General features: G+C 35.6%; 1 protein-coding gene across 8 annotated transcripts in view; it reads right to left on the reverse strand.

Moving 5' to 3' along the window:
* SOX6 (SRY-box transcription factor 6) overlaps positions 1 to 16,131 on the reverse strand; it is a 370,303-nt gene that overhangs the window by 170,426 nt on the left and 183,746 nt on the right. For all 8 annotated transcript variants that reach the window (XM_030950420.1, XM_030950423.1, XM_030950421.1 and 5 more), the window contains one exon: positions 319 to 408. In XM_030950420.1, coding sequence (XP_030806280.1) covers positions 319 to 408 — 90 coding nt within the window. The remainder of the gene's footprint in view (positions 1 to 318; positions 409 to 16,131) is intronic.

Genomic DNA, 16,131 nt, shown 5'->3' on the forward strand with positions numbered 1-16,131 from the left:
TACTGGTAACTCTACATTTCTTCCTCTTCCTCTGCTCAGAGATATGTGGCTGATGTCAGAGAACTAATGTAACTAACCTGGTGTTTTGTGATAACATCCCTGATACTGCCTATAACTGATTGTGACATATTCCATTTTTTCTGCACACTCATCAGTCATTTCTAAGATAAACATTAAAAACCAGGGTGAGTTGCCTGGAAAGAATGGCACCCTCTAGTCATGACAGCTATTTCTATTATTTTTTCTGGAATTTCAAAAAATCCTCAATCCGCTTCTTAAAATATATGCAAACATTTAAAATTTGATCTAGTGAGATACCTTTAATTTCTCCAAGGAGATCACTTGTGTTTAATTTTTCCATCTTCTCCTTCCAGTCTTTAGAAAGTAGCTTTTCCATACAGGATGAATCTATTAAAAAAAAAAAGAAAAAAATAGTAGAATTATGAAACATATTCTTACAGGAAAACAGGTGCCACCTTCATTTTAAGACTGTTCTCCCAGTACCAGTCAAACCATAGCTTAGAAAGGAAAAGAACTTGCAGCCACACTGAGTTCTTATTTAACTGCATTTTAAATCCAAAGTAATTCCCCTGGGGTTAATGGAGTTATTATGGATTTAGCAAGGGTCTAATTGAAAGAAAAACTTCGTTGAGGATTTATGCATGCTAACTGCCAATTTACATGCATAGATTGCCAATGTATATACGAATTCTGTCTTTTTCATTTGAGAATGATTGTACACTCGAAATTATACATGAAGATTTAGTAGCTTTTTTTGGAAATTTGGCACACAGTGACATCTGAAACCCATTTTTATACCCATGTCAATGCAAAAGTTATTCATATAATGTCTCCATGGAATTCATGAAAGCACTCTACATATTCGATGTTCACAGTATCAGAAATTTTCTCAGTAGGCTATAAACAACATGCAATGATTAGAAGATAGGATTTCATCATATCAACTTCAGAATGCATTTCAAGGCTTTGCCCCAGCCTGGGAGGCCTTCTGGAGGCAAAACTGTCACTGAAGTCATTACACTTTGGAGAAAGTAAAAGATTGGCCCTAGTAAGCTCCCTATGATCAGACCCTAATCCCACTACAAAATTTTATATTGAACATAACAGACGCCAATAAATTCTAAAGGATTTTTTCAGTCCCTAAATTAAATTAATTGGCTCTGATGTCTAAATTAAAGATAACCTTGCAGATACCTGGAAAAGGTGATTTTTAAGATAGAAATTCTTACGAAGGGAGCCTACAAGACTGCAAATTCTCCTGGAGGGAGCCTACAGGAAAGATGGAGAGAGACTATTTACAAGAGAATGTAGTGACAGCTCAAGGGGAAATGGCTTCAAACTGAAAGAGAGTAGGTTTAGAGTAGATATTAGGAGAAAATTGTTTACTGTGAGGGTGGTGAGGCACTGGCACAGGTTGTTCAGAGAAGCTGTGGATGTCCCACCCCTGGCAGTGTCCAAGGCCAGGTTGGATGGGGCTCTGAACAGCCTGGGATAGTGGAAGGTATCCCTGCCCATGGCAGAGGGTTGAAATAAATTGATCTTTAAAGTCCCTTCCAACCCAGGCCATTCTATGATTCTGTGGTTGACGTGATGTGGGGTTTTATGACTTTTAAGAAGCACAATTCAGATTTCTAAACAATTATCAAGAAAATGTCACAAACAACTCAACACTTATTTTTTCCTTGCCAGTTAGTAATAATAAAATCTCTATTAAACTTTGTGTGCTTTCTTTCACCTGCAGGCAGACTCACCAACAATGTCTGTGCTAAACTCCTTGGAAACATTTAGGGCCAATTTGCAAAACATCAAAACCTACTTGTAACTCTGTTCCCAAACCAAATCTTAGCAAAGGGTCTTCGGTGTAAGACCACACATCACCCTGGGCAGTGCTGAGCACAGTGCTCCTTGGGAAACAGTGCTCCTTGACACACACCTTCTCTTCCTAGAAACTCTGACAGCAAGGAGCCACTTGTTTGAGAAGACCAATTTGCACAATGCTTTCTGAGTAGCTAATGATATTCCAAATTTTAATTATTTTTGTACTGGTTCTACTCCAGTCACAAATTAACAGTGAGTTGTACGAGAAAGCAGAATTCAGTCTTCCACTAAATTAGTGGCCGATTAAGCTCAAATCACAGCTGAAATTCTCATTTCAGTAGTCCCAGCAGAAGCACTCACACATGTGAAAGCAAAAGCAAATTGCCCAGATTTAAGAATGGCAACACAGATCATATCATTGCAACCGGTAACAGTTTGTTCCTCTTCAGACGATTCCAAAAATACTCAGAGGGAGGAGAGACATTCAAAGAGGTCACAAAAGGAGGAGTTAAAGATTTAGGGAGAAGTCTAAGGAAGAAAATAGTCATATGGCCAATCATATTTTAGGGTACAAGACATTTCAGCCTAAAAATTCATTAGTATAGTTCATTTGACATAAACAAACAAACAAAAACCCCAAACAAAACAAAAACTGATTGAAAGCAAACCAAACTGTAACTACCACGAGATCAAAGATCAGGTTTTAATTGCAACACATTTTCACCATGCAAGCCTCCATGGAAAGACAACACAGCTCATAAATATTTTTGAAGTAATATTTCAGCAGAAAAGCTAATTTATTTACTAATTATATCTTTCTATGAAAGAGACAAAATTAAGGAGCTGTAAGTTGCAATAGGCAGTGTTAAAATACTAGTTATATAATAACAATTTACTTTTAACAATAACAGGCACTTATTACTTTTATGAGTTCTGGCCTGATAATAGGAGAATCAAGAAATAACCATCAATTATCAATAGAACATTATAATTTGTCCTTTTTTGTGATATCATGATTAGTTAAAAAGAGGTTTCTGTGTTTCTCCCCTGCCAAAATTTCAGACCCCTCATCCCTGAAAAAAAAGCTTTAGAATTTTATTTTTATGTTTGCTCTAAGTTACATATTCTAGTGCCTTTAACAAAGATGTTTTCCTCAATTCACACAAAGAAAAAAATATCTCAATGAAAAAGGAAAAAAAAAAACTAGAATATTTCTGAAATTTATAAAACAGTTTCCTCAAAAGCACTTGTTTTATTTTTTCTCTCACTGTTCCTAAGAACACCCATGCTTATCTGTAGTGTTCTTATATTATGTAAGGACAAAAAATATATTTCTAAAGACAGACTAGGAAAGAGCTAGATTGGAAAACAGGTCTATTTGTGTGCCTTTTTGATATAATCACATTGCTAGTTAGAATTTTTCTCTACAAATGACTGAAAAATTCCTTAAGAAAGAGTTCTTTTAACACCCCTATCTCATTCAAATTCTGTGTCCTGGATCTGACCACATAATTTATAGCTACTGTATTTTGCTATTGAGAGGATTACAAAAATGATTACATAATAAGCCTTTTAATAAAATTTTTTACACTATTGTAAAAGAAGCGCTGTGAAAATCCTGTAAATTTTCAATTACCATATTTATTCTGCATAATTTTTCAAGTTTAAAATAATGATATGGGGTTAAAGCCCTCTGGATGTTCTCCACATTAGACCCAAAACTGAATATAAAGGCTTATACTTGAAAGGCGTGACTCCCTTCAAGTTCTGTAATCCGTGTTCACAAACACACATTTTGAAAAGGTTTGCAAATCAGAAAGGGATTTTTTTCCTTTCTGTACTGAAACGTAATTTTTACAGACATATAAAATCTACAGAGATATCTTCTGACATCAGTAAAATGTCTTCATCAATATTGATTCATTTTCTGATTTCATTACAGAAACAAAACATCGACTTGGAATCCAGCAGTGAGCAGTGAAAGAAGGAGCCCGAATTCACATCTGCACTGCATCACTCTCCCTGCACTGCTTCAGCACCATTCCAAAGCCTTGTGGATCCCGACATTTTCAAAATTCAGGGGTATTCTTGCTGAAGACAATTATAAAAGAAGCAATGAAAGAAATTAGCATTTATACATTTTTAGCTCTTCTCACTGACTTTATAAACCACAGTCAGGCTTATGCTGCACAGTAGCATATTTTCTACTGGCACATGTAAGATCAAACTCGTGAAGTTGCACTGGAGCAATTGATTCTATTAAAAACACACAGCTTCTCTTCCTTTATATTCTTCCCTTGTGAACTAGGAAAAAATTTCCTTCAAGGACAGCAAACAGGTTAAGTATAATTATGATGACTAAATTAAATCTTTGAGTATTATTTAATATCACGGTTTGTTACATACTCAGTTAGCAATTTTAATTGTAAACTAAAGGAGTTTAAAGTACTGTGAGAATCTTGTTAGACATGACAGTTTTGCAAAGGTGAATGAGAAGAGGATGTTAAAAGATATATATATAATCAGGGGGGGAAAAAAAACTGAGGGGAAAAAAACCCTAGGTGTTAGATGAAAAGGATCTCTTCACAATGACAAAGCATCGATGAAAAGAATTAACATTTGTCCGTTGGGTAATCAATCAGTCATGGAATGGATGGAATCCAGCTCTTTGTTGCACGGCCCCGGTGATGAAGAGCCAGCGTGTTAGCTATCACAGCCAAGCTCTCAAGTTCTTCTGACTGAATGAAAGTCATCTTGTTTGAATCAGGGCTAGCTTTTGCCTCTTGTCTCATCCTTATTCTCCCCTATTTTCAGTTCTGGGTTTTTTTCCCTTCTAATTTCACTTTTACATTCTTCAACAAGTTCCTCACCCCAGCCATAGCTTACATGAATACTGTATGACCTGGCAGTGGCCTGTACCTATCCTCATTGATTTTGGGGGCTTGTTCCTTTTTTTTTATCCCTCTTAATTCACTAAAGTAGCCTCCTATTACTTTCTTTGAAATACAGATTAAAAAAAAAAAGACATTCATGCCATGTGTGAGTTTTTGTTTTTTTATGGTAAAGTCATACATAAAAGAAAACCTAAATGTGAGAGTGCAGCAGCAAAACTTCAAAGCCCTGACTGTCAGACATTATTATTTCAAATCAGCTTTGACTTTTTGAGACTTAATAAAACACTATAGTACAGACTGGCATATTTATAACACCTATACCAGTGATCAACTGAACTGTCTTATTTTTTCTACTGTGCAGTGCCTTGTTATTTCTTTTATAATAAGCTTCCCTCAAAACATGTTGTAACAATACTGCAAACAGATAATTATTAATGATATGAGTTCTAAAACATGACTTGCTTTGCATACAATTCTTTTTGAATCCACACATTACTTTGTGACAGAAGACAAAAGCACATTGATTTATTAATAATGATTGCAAATGCACAGCAAGTTCATAAACAATACGGAAATATAATTCAATCAAAGGTATAGAGGTATAGGTGACATATTTCTACGTGCATCTGAATTGTTACATCTCAAGCAAAGAGGCACTGGGAAAGACAAGGGAGAGGATTTAGCAGAGAAATCAGGCATGCTGCAAGAGAAATTGCTCTAAAACATGATCAGATCCACAGTAGGAGGAGGAGGATAAAGTCATTTTCTGCATTTTAGAAGAATGATGCTACGGGACTAAAGGCATCTTTGTCTCTATTTCAGGACTAAGTCTATAGTTATATCCTATTATAATTTGGTAGATATTGTTAAACACAAAAATATTACATTTGAGCAGAGTTTGGGACTAAATATCAATTTGCCAGTTCCTTCATCTCTAGTGTTCTATATTCCCCAAGCTACTTTCATTACATTTTATTTGCCTTCAGCTCCATGGGAGAAAAGGTGTCCTTTGGACCAGCCTTTGTCAAATGAGTTCACATGCCTCATTCAAGTCTGTATAAGAAAAACAGCGCAAGTGGAATTAGCCTGTCAGCATCTATGAAATATTTGTTTCAGAATAAGTATTGTGTGGGCTTTTTCCTTTGAAAGAATGTTAAATAAGATTATGAACTCCTTGTGACAGACACTTGTGGTGCTTACTAGGCCTATTGCACTTGATTCCTTCTACAGAAGAGCTGCTTTTTCCCCAAAAACCAACTAAGCTGCAAATTAACATTACAGCGACTGCCATTTTTGGCCTGCTTTTTCTTGTACCTTTGCACATCTCAGCCCATGCTTCAAGTGCAAATGTGGTTTTTTTCAAGTGGGTGAAACTAAGGACATGACATCTGAAATAATAACAACACAATCCATCACAGATCTAAAAGAGGAAGACTTGTTTCAATATTCTTCACAGAATACTAAATCCTCTTCTGAGTTGAAATATCTAAATAAAATATTTCTGAATAATAGTCAAGCAGAATTTAGATTTACTCTAGTCAATCTTTGTTACTTACAATTAAAATAAAACAGCAGGTTTTTTGTTGCTATTATTAGATCCACTCATTAAAATGGTGAAATATTCAGAAAACTGAGTATGTTTTTTAAAAATCTGTGATGAGCTTTAATATACCTGTGTTGGGATCTTTAGTTAAGAGATCCCTCTCTGAGTACATGGCAACAGCTTGCTTATGTGTCTTTTGTGAGTTCACTGCCAATCAGACTTCCTTGAGGTAAAGAACCACCTAGTATAGAATGAAATCATAAAAATATTTCCTAATTTTCATGCTTCATGTTATGTATTTTAAAATTATGTGCAAACTCTAACATTCCAGTATCAAAGAGAAAAGCAAAAGGTTAATTTAATTCACTTTGAAAGAACATAATTTTATAATCTTCTAACAATTCAAAATTAAATTAAAGACTTCATGTTTTCATTCACTACTTGAAAAATAAAATGCAGTTTAACCATGACTATTAGAAACTTAACTGCTGGTTGGTATATCTATTTTGTTTTAATCCAAAGATGTAACGTTTGTGTAACATTACTAAAATAGATTTTTTTTGTTGCCATAGTTCCTTTTTTTCTTCTTTCAAAAACAACAAATTATCCTTTTCTGTCTCAATAAACTTTAAATAAAAGGACACAGCAACAATACAAAACTAATCAAAAATCAGCCTGAAGGCTTAACATCCATATTTGCAATATACTGCCACTGCCTCTTGTTCATAAGCAGCTTGGCTTCAATCTTGCTGTCAGTGGAGCAGCAGGTCAGGGGAATCTCATCTCATCCCTCTCAATTTCTGTGCCATTCTTGTACCATAATTAATTGCCATGGTCTAACAGAAAATTAAAATATAAGGCATTTTGACATGTTGTTAGCCAGTGAAGTGATCTCTTTGGCCAACTTCTCAAGAATTTCTCAATTTAATAAGCTTTCCAAATTCAAATTCTTGAAAAGCAAAAAATACAATCACATCACAAAAATGAGCAACATGACATTTAGAATAGGAAAATATGCTAATTACTTTTCCTTTTTTTATTGCAAACTACAAATAAAATAAAATCTTTCCTAAATGCTATGTCTTGCTTGGGATGTTAAGGAAACAAACAATCCTGGCCAGTCACTTACTCCTTCCTCTCATATTGACTCTTTCTTATAGGAAGTGAAAAAAGTTTAAAAAAAAAGGGGGGGAGAAAAAAATGAAGAAAAAAACCCAAACCAAATAAAACCGAACCAAACAAAAACAAAATAAAAAGGCAAAGAACACTCCCTAAATACAATTATATGCAAAAGGCAGTCAGCTCACAGTGGATGTTTTATTGCAAGAGCAATGATGGAAATGCAACTGAGATCTGACTACCAAACACATAATTTTGTTTAGGACAGGGAACCAGGCAGATCTGCCAATTGCTGCACATTTTTTCATAGTGACAAGATTTCCACAATATGATAAAATTAGAACTGTAAGAGCTTGGAGAGGTCTCTTAACTTTTAATTAAAACTCTCCAAGATCACTAAAAATAATTAGGCATTAAAATGTTCTGGTTTTCCTCTGAATTCATTTGCACTACTTGAATGGTCTAGATCTTGCATGAAACAACAGACATTCTAAACAGAAACACTGGAATTTATCTGGGGGTGATTTCCAGACCTGCTTTTTATGATGCAGCTAGTGGGAAAAACTGTAGAGTCTGAATTTCTCCCAATTCTGCCTAAAATGGTTTGCTTCATCAGGAATTCTCTAGTGCAAAGAATTCTGCTCAGTGCAAAACTCCAGACAAAAAAGAAGTTTGAATTTCATGGAAAGAACAGCCCGAGATACAGTCCTGACCTTTATTTTTATTTATTTATTAAAAAGCAGGACCTTTAACCTTGCAAATGTTTTTGTTCTCTTAAAATAACTCATACAATGCTATATGCCATACTATTTTTAGAAAAGCAACAAGAGAAAGCATGCTTTTCCCATACAGCAGGGCACTGATATAAACATCAACACAGATGCTCTGTGAGAGAGAGCTGGACTTCTCAAGCACTTGATCATTAAGGAATGCACCAACTGTTTTAGATAATCTCGTGCCAGCTCCAGTTCTGCTCCACACTCCCCTTTGGGAGTGGCAAATCTTGTCCTGCTCCTAATTTTTCATTTTACTCACTCCTCCATTCTTTTTTTTTCTTTCCACCCTAGAACAGAGGGAAAAAGGCATTGTGTGCCAAGCAAGGCAAGACTAGAATCACTTCCCCAAACAGAGCAAAACTTTCAGACAATTAACCCTCCCCTCTTCTTTCAGATAAATTACTAAGTATAAAATGCAATCTGTTTCCTTTGTTTACTCAATATGAACAATTTGTAAATGACTCAAGGATGAAATTCAGAAAATGTTGTGCTAAATTAGAACCATTATAAACATGCTAATGACTGCTCAACTAAAACATGCAGGATCAGTGTGAAGAAATATATTTAGTTCCTGTGGAATACAGTTGTATTGCCTCAGAACTATTTGGTCACTTAATTGTATATGATTACTTCAGGAAAATGTTAATTTCATGAACACTGCACTAGACAATACACTCCGTATGTCAAAAGAAGCTTTCTCAAGTGTCAGTGTAATAGCTTGGATGCAATGTTTTGGCATATTAGTACAAGAGAAATATCTTTTAAGTCTATTAAAATTATATGTACATTTCATTCCTCCACTTAAAATCTCCAGTCCATGATAAGCTATATTTTACTGTTAGATTGGCTGTATTCACTGAAGTTATTCCCTTATTTGCATCACAATGATAGCATACAGTATATTACATGTACTCACCTATTCTCTAAGTATCTGCACCTCTATTTACTTTCCAAGTGAACATATAATATGGGCAAGAGAAAATCATTTTAGGCTTTAAACAACAGCAATCAGGGATAAAGAGGAAAAGGGGAGCACAATGTGTTTGCAATCTCTGGTAAAAAGACTATATAAACTGATAGGAAAAAGGAGAATGATACTCTTATTTCCCTGTCTCTTGCTATGTGCATCATAGCAAAGTAATGAAATTGATAGAATTTGCAATATTTGTTATTTTGTGAAAGGAGAAAGTCATGCTAATGGAAGCATATCTCAATTTTCATTATTTTCTTTGCCTCCACATCCTCACATCTTTCTTTTTTGAATAACTAGATTTTTCTCTCTTCCCCCCCCCCCAGTGGAAAAGAACAGACTGAGCCAATATCTTAGCTAGAACTCATCAGCATAGCTCCATCACAGCCTACTTAGTCTTCAATGAAATTGAAATTTCTCCCAATATTTAGTCTAATTATTCTTTCTCATAATCTCATACCTCTGTACCTTGTTACAGCCTTTTTATAACCCTAAACAATTCACTCTCATCTTTGGCATCCACTCTTCTCAAACACTTCTGAATTGAAGTGACATTCTTCTTATTATTACTCAAATAAATATTAAGAGTGCAATATCTAAATGTTTCTTTGTTAAACTGCTCTGGAAAAAATAATGTACCAGATGCTTTTTGGACATGGGGCATCTCTCTTTTAAAAATTAATTTCCCTAGCAGCTCGAGAAGTTGCAGATGGAATGCCAGCCTGTGTCCAGCTACGTACTAAACTCAGACACTTTACTAAGGATAGGGGGACAGATTTTCTTATCTCTTAACATTGCACAACTCTTCCTGCACCAAGCTGAAGCAAGCAGAGGATTCAATCTCAACTCAAGAAATTTTCTGGTAGTACAAATATACATTTATGTTATTGTTCTTTCTCCTATCAAGTGCACCGCCAACTAAGTATTGTATCTTTTAACAGGGTAGAAGTTCTATAAAATTAATATGAAAATAGTTGACAAAGTTTTGAGGACTAAAAACATCCTAAACAAAAGGTAGTACAAAAAAGCAAAAGTGTGGAGGCTCCTTCACACCAGGTTAGTTTGGTGTGTATTACTCAGAGTATTGAGGGAATGGGAGTGAGGGGACTTCCTGAAAAGCAAGGCAAATCAGTTTCTATTAAACTGATTAATGTTCCTTGCAAAATTTGTGACACCAGATGACTTATGAACAAAACCTGAATGATTCAAAAGACCTCTATTTTGTTCCCCCAAATCATGTTCTACTCATTACCCTAATAATGCAGTAATAAACATCTGTTTAATTATTTGAAGGCTTCTTAATATTGTGCATAAAAATCTTAACTCAGCTCGTACATAAAATATTCTGAAATTAAAACAATTGCATAACAAAAAGAATTTTTCATGAGAAATCCTTAAGCGTTTTTGTATGCAAAAGTATAATACAAAGCAAGCAAAATAATATGCTCTTGATTTGAAATTACTTCAAGCAGGGATGCAAAGGAATGAAAACAATAGCTAGAATCTCCTCTCTATTTGCCATTTCTGAAGGTCTCTATGCAACATGATGCAATCTTTTCCAGGATGCTAAAATATATTGACAAAATCAGTTCTGTAGTCCCTTTTTTACTACTAAAATTTTGACTTAAACAAATTATCATATCCTATATAAGCATAAATACAGATCAAGCAAGAACTTCCTGAGCTAATTCCAACAAACAGAGCTTTAAAAGGTTTACAAATCTCACAAGCACCAGTTCTTGCCATAAAGAACCATTTAGCTGGAAAAGACCACTAAGATCATGGAGTTCAAGCATTAACCTAGTACTGCCATGGATATATATTTATAGAATAATAGCTGTGAAAAGATTTTAGAAAAGAAGGCACTAATATCTTCAAGAATATTATTCTCGCATTTTCATTTCCCTATATACATAGAGGAGAAAATTAACCATAATTTTTATTCCTATAAAAGAACATTATTAATTTTTTAAAGTCAAGTAATGGAAAGATATGGAAATCTTAGAATTAACGTTCCCCAGGAAATCCTAATTCAGCCCCTGTGTACATTATGATGTATTCTTTAAATACTTTTTAAATGTACACAATTTTTGTATGCTATTCTTGCTATATTCAGCATATGGGATAATCCCAGATGAAAGCAGAAAGCAGAACTGCAGAGCAAATGAGGCTGCTGCCCATGCAGTCATTGGCTACGTGTCATTGCAAAAGTTCAAAGAGACCAAATGAATGAGGGAGAGAACTGCAAAAGGAGAAATGATGGGTCGCAGTTGCATTTTCTGGGAGCTCAATTTAAAAAAACTTGGGGCTTTATTTGAGGAACTGCTGAACATTCACAGCTGCAGCTGTGTCAATGTAAAGTAAATGTAAAGATTGAGGCTATAATGTATATAACTATATATAAACTGCTGCACAAAGTTAGGTCCCCTGGAAAAGAATCAGGGCCTAAGCACCTCAAGCTGAACAACCAAGAAATCAATGACATTTTAAAGTTGTATTCTTGGTCTCACACCTGTGAAGTTGGCATCCTGACTACATTTTCTTCCTGTTAACAAAGATTTTGAAAAGATAATTTGTTTGTAGCACATTTACTGAGTATTCTGCGGATTAAAAAAAAAAACCAACACCCTAGTCACTTGTGTAATACCCATGTCTTCTGAGCACAGCTGGAATAATAAGCAATTAATAGACACCAAAACCTCAGGTTGACCAGTAAGAACATAAAAAGTTATTGGATAGTTTCACATTCATGGAGGATCACCCTGTTAGTGAACTAGATGAATTAGAATTCTTCTTCAGGAAAAAACTGCTTATTCATATAAGAAAATTATACCTATCTTCATGGAAACAAAAATTGGTTTCAATTTAATATGTTTTAAGTTTTGGTGGGCAGCTGAAGAATGCTTTCACCAATTATGCAGACATAGTGCAAAATTAAAGATTTGAAACCTGTTTAAACTTGTGGTTATATACACAGACTTTTATAAATTAGATTTAGTAGCCAGATTTGGAAACAACACCAATTTGAAGGGTTTACTGATCACTCCAAATTAAAGACAGAGTGAACATGAAATAGTTCCAGCACACTGGACTTCAGCAAATAAAAGCACTAATGATAATAAAGCAGTGCATGTTGCACCCTGTCCTGGTGCAGCAACACAGAATAACCCCCTTTTGCTCTCCCAACAGAGCAAATCTTGACACCCCCAAGTATAAATATTCCCTGACAGATTTCTACAAGGTCCCCTCTTTGCTTAGAGCAAGTATTGTCACACTTCTCTGCACTACTTGACACAGTTCCACAGCAGAAAATAATTTTTGTCCCCATAGAAGCAAAAAACTTAAACACCATAAACATTTTCACAAAATATATAACATGGTAATACAATACATATCAGAGTGGAGAAAATTGGGGTCATTTGTAAACATCCGAGAGATTTAATACTTAATAATCTGCTACACAAAAGGCAAAAACTTATTCAGTGCAATTAAATCCTCACAGCTACATAGAAGGGAAACTACAGTCAAGTTCACACTACCTATATCAAGCTATTTTTGATTACTGTTGTGTTGCATAACATTCTTTCTTTTCTAGAATCTGCCTCACTAAAAATAAGAACCAGTCCATGGAGCTCAGTTGCACCACAACCTTCACTAAAAGTTATATTGGAGGTAAAAAAGATAATTTACACTATTTCTGTATTAAACATTTAGTCTTCTTGCTTTTGTTGATTTAATCCAGACTCTAGAGTTACAAGGAGTTTAAATTTATGAGGTGAATTTTAGCTGCATAAATCCCCAGAAAATTTAAGCATGCATGAAATTCTGCACAGCTATTTTGAACTTGTAGATTAATGTTGGTTTATTATATACTCTTTACCCAAATGCAAAACAATCTAACACAGACTTAGTTGTTTAGATATTTTGTTGGGTTCTCATCATATTTAGGACCAGCAGAAAATTCCATGTTATCAGAACAAAAGATTATTCAGCTACAAGTTCTGGTTCTTAGTACTAAGCTCTAAGTACATGATCTTAGATGTATTTATTCGAAAAAACAGGACAGGCAGGAAATATCCTTCTTTGAATGCTAAATGACATAGTATATTGAAAAATCATTATATTCACAGAATCTTCAGAGCAGGAAGGGACTCAGATCATGGAGTCCAGCTCCTGGCCCTGAACAGGACCCCCCAGGAGTCACCCCGTGTGCCTGAGAGCATTGTCTGAATGCTTCTTGAACTCTGCCAGTCTTGGTGCTGTGAGCACTGCCCTGGGGAGCTGTTCCAGTGCCCAGCCACCCTCTGGGTGAAAAACCCTTTCCTGATACCCAACCTGAACCTCCCACACAACTTCAGGCCATTTCTCAGGTCCTGTCACTGGTCACCAGAGAGAAGAGATCAGCGTCTGCCCCTCTGCTTCCCCTCATGAGGAAGCTGCAGACTGTGATGAGGTCTAATATTGCCTTACTCATTTACATGTGTTACCAAATTCAGTGCATGAATAACAGGCAAAGATTTGATTCCTTTTGCATTCAATAATCTAATGCACTTCATGCACTTGTGCTCTAGGAATAACAAAATTCACGACAGCAACCATGTATTTCTTAATTGTAATAATAATCCATATACTATACTTATAATATAAAGCATCTTCAGCAAGGGCACTGCATGATTCCCAAGTTTTTTATGTACCTGGATGAATGGATGGATGGACTTCAGAAAAAAGAAGTCATGTGGTCACAACTGTTTGAATGTGCAATGCCAGGGCCTGTTACTATCAAGCCAAAGGCAGAAGTTTGCTGCCAGGTTCTCCACGTGGTAAAAGTTTGGTCCACCTAATTGCTGTTTACAGGCATTAAATCCAGCTCAATCTCTTACTCCCTGGTTCCATTTTCACTGTCTTTACTCCACATGAAAATTATCTCACTGTGGTTTTTATCTTGATGTTACTCACAAAACGTACTGCATTTAGAGAACTGTACAGTCTTTTTTGTCAACTAAACACTTCTCTAATCTCCAGGCTGCCAACCTGCCTGAACTCTCCTCCTGCATTTGCCCTCACACTATTAATATAATCATGAGCACTAGGAAGGCAGAATCTCAAACATTGCAAGTTACACGTCTCTAGTTCCTTAAGCTTTTTTTAAACACTTATTTATGGGCAAGGTATAATTTACACCACCTTATGTATGGCTGGGCAGGTGGCGCACAGTGACTGCTGCTCCTTATATCAATATCTAACGTCAATGTCAGCAGTGCCCACTTTTCCACACCAATTAGATTTTCACCTGTTCTCTCTTATTATAAGATTTGACTGAGAGCTCTCTGTGGCAAGGACTGTTGTTTGGTTTTACTACTGCTAATGTATTTCCTCAGAGAAGCCCCTGGAAAAAAATTATAATGAAACAATTTTTTCCAGTAAACTCGGGGACTCTTCAGAGCTCAATGCCCTAAGCTGCATGAGAAAAACTCAGGCTTTTTTGTTCTTTTTTCCTTTCAGAGCTATATATGTTATATAACTTACTATCTAAGGGATCTGCTCAGCCTAAGCCAGAGGTCGATGAACACCAAACCTTGGCCTGCACAAAGACATAGGGGATTTATGCACAGTGATAGCTTTTCCCAAGGCAAAGTGGATACTTTGGTCCCAGAGCTGCTGGCACAGTCCATGAACTCTGAAAGTCACATAGATTTTTTTTTTATTCTATTATCATATTGCTCAAGCTTCTTGAGAAACTCAAAAATTCTTCAATTCTAGGTATATGCCAAAATCTTGTATTTAGGAACAGCAATTCCTTTCTGTGAAATATCCCACATCCAGATATTCTCAGCCTTTTAGCTGACAGGAAGTAAACAGTTTCCTTCTTCAGCAAAATGTAACTCCCTAATGAGTTTATTAGCCTATAAACCATGGTGTAAATGTGAACTTTGATACAAAGACAATAACATCTCCTTTCCACTGTAAACTCTTAACTGGACCTCCTCAGTATCTAACACTACTGGAAATTAGCCCTAGAACATATGTTAAAGAATTTAAATTGCCACATTCTGTTACTTTTGTGCAGTTATTTACAAAATTAGTATTAAATTTGCTCATTTGTTTTCATTACTTTTTTTTCCCTCTTTTTACACTAGTGAAATAATTTCAAAATATGGATACTGACAGAGATGCAGGCCCTAATAGTGGAATCTTATGTTTTATTAAGGAGCCGATCAAAGAATAAGAACAAATATTTCCAACAAAAGTATTGGGAAACCAGGATAATTGTTTGCTGTAATGGCATGTAGGAATCCCCATGTTGGATCAAGCTGCTCAACAACTCCTCTATAGCAATGGCAGCTTTTGCAAAGTCTAGATTAAAAATTTTAATACCATCAGCATGTTTCACCTGTACTCAAAACTGCCCTTTTTCCTTTGAAAAATCTTCCACAACTTTCTACCAGAAACTAGAAGGACCAGTAGTAAAGCAAAAGGGTCAGTAAAGTTTGACCAAAGAGAAAACCACAAAAAATACTTCGAAACCACTACTTTTGCACCCAAAAAGATACATTTTCTACCTGAACAGATACACACGTTCTTTTCTTTCCTCAATTCTTCATTTTTCAATCACTGCTTTTACAGCCTCCTGTTCCTTGCTTAGCACATGGAGTCACAGAATCACAGAATTTTAAGGAATTGGAATGACCCTTACAGATCATCTAGTTCCAACGCCCCTGCCACAGGCAGGGACATCTCACACTGGATCAGGCTACTCAAAGCCTTATCTAACCTGGCTTTGAACACTGCCAGGACTGGAGCATCCTCCAACTACCCTGGGCAGTCTGTTCCAGTGATTAACCACCCTAATAGTAAAAAATATTTTCCTAATATCTAACCTAAACTCCTTTCTTTCAGTTTGTACCCATTCCCATTGTCCTATCACTACTGTTCCTGAAAAAGTATCCCTCTTCCCTGTAACTCCTTCAGACTGGAAGGTTGTCATGAGGC

The sequence above is a fragment of the Camarhynchus parvulus genome, chromosome 5 (assembly GCF_901933205.1).
Source record: "Camarhynchus parvulus chromosome 5, STF_HiC, whole genome shotgun sequence".
NCBI classification, from domain to species: Eukaryota; Metazoa; Chordata; class Aves; order Passeriformes; family Thraupidae; genus Camarhynchus; species Camarhynchus parvulus.